This window comes from Meleagris gallopavo, chromosome 10, assembly GCF_000146605.3.
Source record: "Meleagris gallopavo isolate NT-WF06-2002-E0010 breed Aviagen turkey brand Nicholas breeding stock chromosome 10, Turkey_5.1, whole genome shotgun sequence".
Lineage (NCBI taxonomy): Eukaryota > Metazoa > Chordata > Aves > Galliformes > Phasianidae > Meleagris > Meleagris gallopavo.
In genome coordinates this window covers 326,337-335,391 of record NC_015020.2, presented here as the reverse complement: position 1 = coordinate 335,391, position 9,055 = coordinate 326,337, and the positions used below count along the sequence as shown (strand labels likewise).

General features: G+C 36.2%; 1 protein-coding gene across 1 annotated transcript in view; it reads right to left on the bottom strand.

Annotated features, from left to right (window-relative positions):
- HMCN1 (hemicentin 1) overlaps nt 1-9,055 on the bottom strand; it is a 184,281-nt gene that overhangs the window by 40,062 nt on the left and 135,164 nt on the right. The window contains exons 59-68 of the mRNA XM_031554941.1: nt 6,633-6,794; nt 5,479-5,592; nt 5,152-5,354; nt 4,847-4,928; nt 4,582-4,713; nt 4,197-4,346; nt 2,725-2,884; nt 1,981-2,105; nt 480-663; nt 216-313 (exon numbers count right to left, since the gene is read on the bottom strand). Of these exons, the coding sequence (XP_031410801.1) occupies nt 216-313; nt 480-663; nt 1,981-2,105; nt 2,725-2,884; nt 4,197-4,346; nt 4,582-4,713; nt 4,847-4,928; nt 5,152-5,354; nt 5,479-5,592; nt 6,633-6,794 (1,410 nt within the window). The remainder of the gene's footprint in view (nt 1-215; nt 314-479; nt 664-1,980; nt 2,106-2,724; nt 2,885-4,196; nt 4,347-4,581; nt 4,714-4,846; nt 4,929-5,151; nt 5,355-5,478; nt 5,593-6,632; nt 6,795-9,055) is intronic.

Below are 9,055 nucleotides of genomic sequence, written 5' to 3'. Positions count from 1 at the left end.
AGGATGGCAATTCAAATAAGGACTCTTCCAGGGTTAAAACAATTTCAATTAAAAACATACATATACATTAAAAAGTAAATGCTTTTCTATTTAAGTCGCATGCACTTTCATGGATGCCTACAGCTTTGTGTTAGTGTGAAAGAAAACTGAAGACTAGGTTTAATAAATGAATTGAAGAATAGATCCTTTACATCGAGCATTTCAGAGAAACTCACCAAAAATCTGAAGGTTATAATGCTTGTTGTCCACTCCAGCTCTGCTAGATGCTACACAAGTGTACACACCAGCATCAGATATTTGCACTCGGACAAGTCTAAGGAGAAAATCAATTTAATTCAGCTGTAAATGGGATACAGTATTACACTGTTATTACAGCATGGCTTGAGTCAAATTTCACTCTTGCTTCCAACAGTGCTAGCAGGACTGTGCTGATACAGCAAAAGATCCAGGCAGCTCAGTTAAAATAAATGAAAACCAACCTGAGAATTTGCCCAGCTGACAGTAATCTGATCCGGGAGGAGACAGACAGAGGAAGGCCATTCTTTAGCCAGTTCATCTGTGGAGAGGGAGTTCCAGTGGCAGTACATCCAATATTTATGGAGGTGTCCAAGAGGGCAGTGAGTTCTTCTGGTTCACTTCTACTGTTGGTTATTGTTGGAGGAACTATAGTTTGTAAGTGTTGAAAAGGAGGGTGTGTTAAGACTGGCTTTTAAAATCATTCCACATACGTATTCTGGCCATGCTTGAAAGCCTAGGAAATGCTGCACTTAATATCCCATAGGCATTCCAATCAGAAGAGGCTTTCTTATCTTTTTAAACAATAAAACCTCTAACAATAATAATAAGCATTAATAAATAGTAATTTACGTAATTCAAACCAGATGCATAGTAGAATGATAATAGCACTCCCTTTTATTTGTTTGTTCAGGCTATAGCAAAGGAGAGCTTTGGTCACAGAACCTGAAGCTCAAGAGGAAAGAAAGAAATTTTAGAAGGGAGCGAGAGGTCAAGCATTAGAGGGAATCCCCATATCTTAAGAGCCAGATGCAAATTTACAGTTTGCTGCTTAAGATGTTTACTTCTATAAACCTTTAACACAGTGAAAGCTAGAATTGTGCAGGAAGAAAGATAACTTATTAACTTAAGAATGTATTGAATGATAGTTCTCAAACACAGAAAGCTTTAAAGTGACTGGTTAAATAGTCTGGAAGATAATTCTAACATAATGCCAGTTTTGGCTGTTTCTTTGCTTGGTTTTGTGGTGTGAAAGCCTTTTGGTCTTGGGAGCAAGAAGGGACTCACTATACAAAGGCTTAGGCACATGAAGCTCCATGTTCTGGCTATATTAGGTCCCACCATACACCATGACAGTTGTAAAGATAGAAGACAAGCTAATTATCACTTGAGCCTCAGCCAATGTCCACACAGCCCAAGGGTAAGAAATAACTGTGTTGTCGTCTGTATATCTTTTTGTGTACGAAGAATTTCACCCCAACCTATATTTCTTTAAAACTCTAAATAAGCAATTTCTCAGGATAGAGGAGAGCTTAAGCAATTAGTTTCCTGCCATATTACTCATGTTTTACTAATGTACTTTGACAAGAATTATATATAATACACACAATGCAGTATAATATATAATAATGCAGATTAACTAAAAAACAAAAAAGCAGTAGGAGGATAAATCAGTCCTGAGTGTGTCTCTACAAGAAAAAATCACTGCAAGCAGAATTCCTCTATTATGAAATAGACCAAAGGAACTAATTTTGTTTGTCTCAAAACATATTTAACTTTAATTTCAATCATTTCATCATTTACAGAATATCCTGTGTAATATACTGTGCTATCTACAGTACATGAAATTGGAAACATACGCATGTAGTATTACAGTAAAGACAGGCATTCATTTCTTGGCCCTTTCTTGCGAGTGCTTACAAAGATAATGGACCAAATTTCAGTTTCGTATCTGTGAAAACTCACCATATACACTCAAGCTGAAAATTTGGTCCTCTTCTCCTGCAGGATTAGTAGCCACGCAAGTGTATTTTCCTGTATCAGAAGTGAGAGCTCTAAAGATTTCTAATGTGCTGCCATCTGGAGCTACTCTACAAGGAAGGCAATACAACACTGTGAGTTTGTTTATGTATTACTGTGACTTGGCAAATAAGCAGTCAAATTCATACATTTAAATCAAATCCCTTGATCTTCTTGGGAATTTCACTAGAAAACCACTATTTTCTGCAAATTATTATTATTAGAGATAGGTAAGAAGTTTATCTTAGATACATCCTATTCAACCATCCAAAATATAATTCCAAATGGGCTTTTGAAGAAACTGTAATGAAAAGATCAAGGTCTTTCCCCTCTAAAGGAACTAAATGAAACTTACAGATCTTTACAAAATTTTATTAATCTGATGAACTTGTGGGAACTTACTAAATGAGAAAGATACAGCTATCGTATATTTCTTAGTACCAAAAGAATAAAAAAAAAAGTAGTAACAAAGTATACTAGAATGACAAACTAAACAGGGAGATGATGTTCTTAATATGGCTAGCTCATGACTCAAGCTCTCTTTATGCTCTCTTTTTAGAATGTAAAATGAGTAATAAATGAGTAATAAATCAGTAAAAAAAACTAAAACTCTTTCACACTTCCTTTACAGTCTTCAAGTTTTAAATTATACAAGAAGAGAATTCAGTGCCTACTGATTTTTTTACTTGCCTTATTCTTTGTAAGTTGTCACTGGCAACTGTTTTTCCATCTTTAAGCCATTGTACAACAGGTGCTGGCACTCCAGTGGCATTACATACCAGCTGGATGCCTTCTCCCAAGAGGACACCGACCTCACTAGATATTTCAGAGCCAACAATACTAGGAGGAACTAGGAATGGAAGGGAAGGGTCATCAGCAAGAGATGTAATCTAAGCTACAAAAAGTTGTGCTGCTTGGGAGTACTAGAATTTATTGTTTTTCCAACACTAAGTACAATATTTTCTAGAGAACATTTTGCAAAGATAAATTTAAAGCCACTTTCATAATTTCTGAAAGTCACTGATTTACAATATTACAAAAACCAAGTATAATTGTCATTATATTTAATATTTAGCTACCTGCTCAAACAATGATGGCTAACGTGCAATAATGTAGGGACAAAATCCCAGTTCACTAAATATCACAATGCCTCTAGCAATTAAATGCCTGTTTAACTCTTGAGCATATGCTTAGTACACAGTGAAATGCTCTACTGCGTGAGGATCACTTCATTGCCCTTAACAGCCACATACTTACTCCATCCTAAGCAACAATCATTTTAGTCAGTTCTCCTACAGAACAAGAAAAGCAGTCATGTTATCCATCAAGTCAAGACTAGTCCCACTAATAAGTTTTGAGCATTTAAAGCAACTTAAGTTAAATTTGATCAAACAAGCAACTTAATATTCAATTCCTAAACTGGGGATAAATGGGCAAGCAAGCCAGGACACACAAAAACCAACATCCCCAGATAATGACTGCATCACTGAATTAGTTCTATTTGGCCTGCTGATGGTGAGCAGTCATATTTGGACCTACTGGCAAACTCAGCTCGTGGTTCCTGCTTCTCTTCCTCAATCAGTGATTTCTAGCAAAGGAAGGGATCATGGCAGAAACCTGCAGACACTGTACAAGAAGTGTCTTACTGAACACTGGGAATCTAGTCAAATGAATGGTAAGAAAGCAAGGGTGGTTGCAGTGTAAGAGTGAAGCGAAGGGAGTTAAGAAATAAAGAATTTAGGATTTATAACAATTTAGGGTTTCTTATTTGATTGGGAAAATAATCTTTTAAATAAGAAAATTCTGTCAATATTTCTTTCCTATCGCCTACTAGCGATGGAGGAAAAAAGGCAACAGGTATTACTGCTTCTGAAACGTGTGTTCCACACTTCATCAACCAGCATAGCTTCAGCACTCAGCAAATGGAAGGATTTGATCAGCAGCAAACACATACACCTTTCCCAACAGTTTTCAAGTTCTTCTACTATAAGAGGTAAAGAATATTCTTTTTCATGCAAGTTTCTGACTAAAAATATGGTCTTCTAACAATTTTTCCCACTGCTTGCAAACAATAGAAATACAGATACAGACTTTCCAATTCTCATTTACAGGGTCATACTCATAAATTACTAGATAATTCTCACTGCACTCATATGTCTTACCTTGAATGGAAAGCACAAAACTTTTCTGAGCTTTTCCTTCTACATTTGAGGCAATACATGTGTAGGTCCCACTGTCTAGAAGCTGAGAGCGAGCAATCTGAAGCTTGTTTCCACCAGATAAAATATGAACTTCAAGAGAATTGGAGATCTCTGAAAATATACAAACAAGTAGTCATTCTAAAAAGGCCACAGAGAGTAAATACTTCGAGAATTTTTTTTCATCACAATTTCAGAACAAAGAAAAAAAATTCCAATCAGTTAACATAAGACTCTGTCTAGAGACAGATAAAGAAGAAATAAAAAAATAGACTGCAAATGGCATAGCAGCACCCCAAAGGTGAGGGAGGGGGGCAAAAGAGCAGAAAAGAGCACGACTGAATGTTACCTAGTGGTTTTCCATTCTTAAGCCAGACCAGTGTTGGTGGAGGAATTCCAGTAGCATCACACACGAAGGCAACAGGATTACTGACTGTTTCACTGATCAACTCTTCTTCAGGGCCTTCTATGTTTGGTGGCACTATAAGTTGAGTGGAGGCAGTAAGAGTAGTTTGCTTAGGAAATGTTTTGTAAGCTGATTTTGAATTTTGTACTCTACAATATCTATGACATTATAATACATAAATACAGCAGATAACGTGGAGTGTGCTCACCGTAAACGTTAAGATGGAAATTTTTATCATCTCGCCCTGCAATATTTATAGCTTTGCACACATATTGGCCAGTGTCAGAAACCTAAAATAAAAATAATTAAAAAAAAACACCTTACTATGTAGATCTTATTTTCATGCTATAGTATAGAGATATTAACAGCTTTTGCCAACTCAAAAATTCTTTCAAAGAATGAAAGGCCTCCAACAAATATATCTCCTACATTCAATTAGTAGGATACACCCATAAAGAACAAAATAATCACCTGACAGTAGTGGCAGATGCAGCATTCCACAAGCCTACCTACCTCAGCACCCTTGATTTGCAGTGTTTGCCCATCTGCTAAGATCTCCATATTTGCAGACTCTGAAATTATACGCCTGTTCTTGTACCAGGTGATGACCGGTGGTGGGATAGCACTGGCTTCACACTCTAACATCACTGGGGTGCCAACTTTCACGTTGAACATTGTCACTGAGGTTCCACTATGGTCTTTGATGCTTGGGGGGACTGTAGAAGAAGAACAGAGTTATTTCTGCCTTAGTTCTGTGAAGGCAAAAAAAATTCCTAAAAAACCCCAAATACTGCACTTTATCTTAGGAAAACAATTAAAACAAAAGAAAAACAAACAAACCAAGGACAGTTAGGAAGCTCTTTTTCCAACTTTCCCCAGCTTGGTTTCTTGCAATACAAGTATATTCACCACCATCTGACAGTTTGGCCTGGGGAATCTGCAAAGTCCGAGCACCTGAAGTAAAAGCAGAAGTCCTGAGATTTATTCTGTGGGTATGGTATCAGTTTCAAGTGTTTTCTTAGAATTGTGTCCCCAATAGATCGAGCACAGGTATTACACTAACCTTGGATTTAAAAACACACCACATTGCCATTGCTTTTTTTTCGTAAATCCATTAAAAAAGTCAAAGAATAAAATTTTAGGACAGATTTCACTGATGCATTTATATTTGATGCTCCTTTTAGTACTCCTTTTATATCTGTTTATTTTGTGGCTGCTAAACCCTCTTTGCTAACTTAACTATGCTCCTTTTCCCTACTTCTGTCACTATCCCAGCTTTATTCCCTAGTCTTCACTGCCTCCAACCAAGAAGCTATTGTCAGTGCCTACATTACTAAATTGCACAGTGTCTCTACTGCCATTAAGCAGATTTCACACCTGCACTTCAGTTTATGCTGTAATGCAGACCCCCAGCCACATAACAGCTGCAGGACAGGACCGAGCACCCAACAAGTCATCTGCATGAGATATCCTGGGCAGAAGATACCCAGCAGGAGCAAAAATGACACAGATACCATGAAATCTCACTGAGTGAGCAGCGTTGAATGGGTAAGGAGATCTCAGAATGCAAGGATTTCTTCTTGAAAGTTCAGTTAACCCCATTTCCCAGAGAAGTCAATAAGAGAGTTGTTAAGCCTTCGTCAGCTAGGCCAGCAGAATTCATCCTAGCCTGCATCACTACTTCTGATTGTTTCTTTGGAAGGTGAGTCAGTGACTCAACTTCAATCAATATTATCTCAGAGGATTTGTGTTATGACAGTTGCCTGCTAGTCTTTTTCAGTGCTTTCAGTCTGAGCTAGCTTTCTTTACAAGTGTGCCCATCTAACAGCCAAGACATCAGTAAATGCTTTATAAACACAGCAGGTCAAGTGTCTTGTCTACTCACTGGAGCAATATTAAAAATATACTGGCTGTATAAATGGCTGTCACCCATATCAACACAAAACAGACTGAAATTGAGTCTAAAGGCTATAGAAATAGTTGAAATTCCTCACCAGGCACAATAAACGTGTTAGTATTCAAGCTGATAGGTTTTCCATTCTTGAGCCAGCTGAGATCAGGAGGCGGAAAGCCAGTGACCTCACAAGTCAGAGATATGAAATTATTCACCACAACAGTCAAATTCTCAGGATTAGCACCAACAACACTTGGAGGAACTGCAGAGAGAAATGCATTACTAGCATTTATCACTGGATCAGCAAACTATTCTCTAATTTCTTCAATTACTAATATGAAGCTGAATTGCTGAGCTTTGACAAAGGGCCATATTGCAAAAAATCTTTCACACCCCACGAATGGATCCTCTACTTTTTGGATGAATCTGGAAACCATTTCATCTGTAATCCTTATCTGCTTGGGATTCACAAAGGCTAAGTGACCAGTAAGAGATCCTACAATTTCTCATTGAAATATTATCAATTTTGAAAGACTTCTCTCACAAGACATTTGCTACATAGGGCAGGACAGATTGAATTTTATTTTGCCAAGATATACAGAAGGACTAAATACCATTTCTTGTTGAGACTGTACTATTACTCTTCTTTCTGAAATACTCTAATTTCACATTATAATAGAGATCCAAAAATGCTTCCTTCTGATATAGTCCAGAGTTCTTTTGCTAACAAGAAAAACCTGTTGTGTAATAGTGAGCTAAACAGTTCAAAATTCTTGCACATACACATTGTTCAAATGGGTGCATTTTTAAGCTTCCAAGTCCCAATACTTTTAAAGACAAGAACACTTTGACATCTGACCTTTCTACAAGAACTATCTAAAAATAAATAATTGTAAATCTCTTCCTTTTAATAAGTCCCAGGTTTTAGTTTCCATGTTTTTGCAGTATGCATAATATAAAACACTTAAGAGGAAAGCAAAAGCATGTTCTGGGCTCTATTGGGTGGAAAAATCATTCCAAAGAACAGATGGAATCCTCTTCTTCAAAGACAGAAATTTTAATGTATTTTGGATCATATTTACCAGAGATATTCCAGATGCTCTCTGGCACTTGAATGAAACAAAGCAGTCATTAAGCCAAGTTTATTGCTCCTCTGTGACACAACAGAAACAAGACGAGTCGATGTAAATGGGAGAATTCAGTCCACATTTTTCAACTTGGAGTAACAGAGGGCTATTTCTCTGATCATCAGTATAAAAAGTTTCACTGGAATAAATGCTGAATTTTGATCTGATGACATTTGATAGATATTTATTTACTTGTACAGCTACTTTCCCACAGATGTGATTATTGGCAGTGTGATTAAATACACAGGGCCAAATGCAAACTAACTTTTAATTAACTTTGCTTAAACTATGTAAGTGGTATTTTGCTAATTCTGCAAGCTTCTGCCACATGTGCAGAGCACTGAAAAATGTGTCCCAGGTAATCAGCATACATAGACGTATTTGTATGTGCACAAACAATAGGCTCAATTCACAGGAAAAGCTATCTATTATCATGTATTAGAGACAGATTTTACAACTAGATGCTTATTTTCAGTGTTTTGGAAGATTTTATTTTAGTTTTATTTATTTAGCCTTTGAGAAAATAAACAAATTTATCAACTCATTAAGGAACATTCTTAATATTTCGTTTAATCTTATGAAAGTAGTAATATTTGAAATATACAGAAGTGCTTCACCGTGGGTGGTCCTTTCCTGACAGCATTAATCTGATTTTTCAAATGAAACTCCATTCAAAGATTAATAGTCCTAAGTAAGTAATATTCCTGAGCTGGCATCTGAAGCATCATACAAATATTTATTTTAAAATAACACCATTAGGCTATGACTATTATAAACAAATAAAAACAAGTTTAAATTCAAATACAAATGTCAAGAAAATAAAATATTTTAATTTAAAAGCAAAGCTCAAACATCAGGAAATTTAGGTAGACTCTAATAAAAGCAAAGAGCCTCTCAGAAATGACTTAAGGGCAAATTCTTTCCGTGACAACCCTATTTTTTGGCTAAACATATCACTGTGTAGAAAAAAGCATTGTACATTTGTTTCATTTCCTTCATATGAAATACAGAAGAAAATAAATATATGATAACCTAAATAATCAAATTCCTTGGATTATGGGACTACATTCAAATGTGATAGAGAAGACAGCACTTATCTTCTGTCTAATATGAAATCAGGAGATGAACTAGCTAGCAAGGATGTGAAAAATTATCCAAGGATAACATGTAGAAGACTCTAGGGGTTAGACTAGACAATCTTCAATCCAGATCATTCCATGACTTTATGTCTCCACAGTACTATGAAAATAGATAAAAACTTAACTGCCAGTATTTCTTGGTAGGTTTTAAAATGTAACTGTACTGATGATTTTGTGGGAGTAGTGCTTATGCAATTTTCAGTTCAGAATGGAAAGTTAAAAGCGGTGTGAAGAATTAGGGTTAACCTGGATAGTCT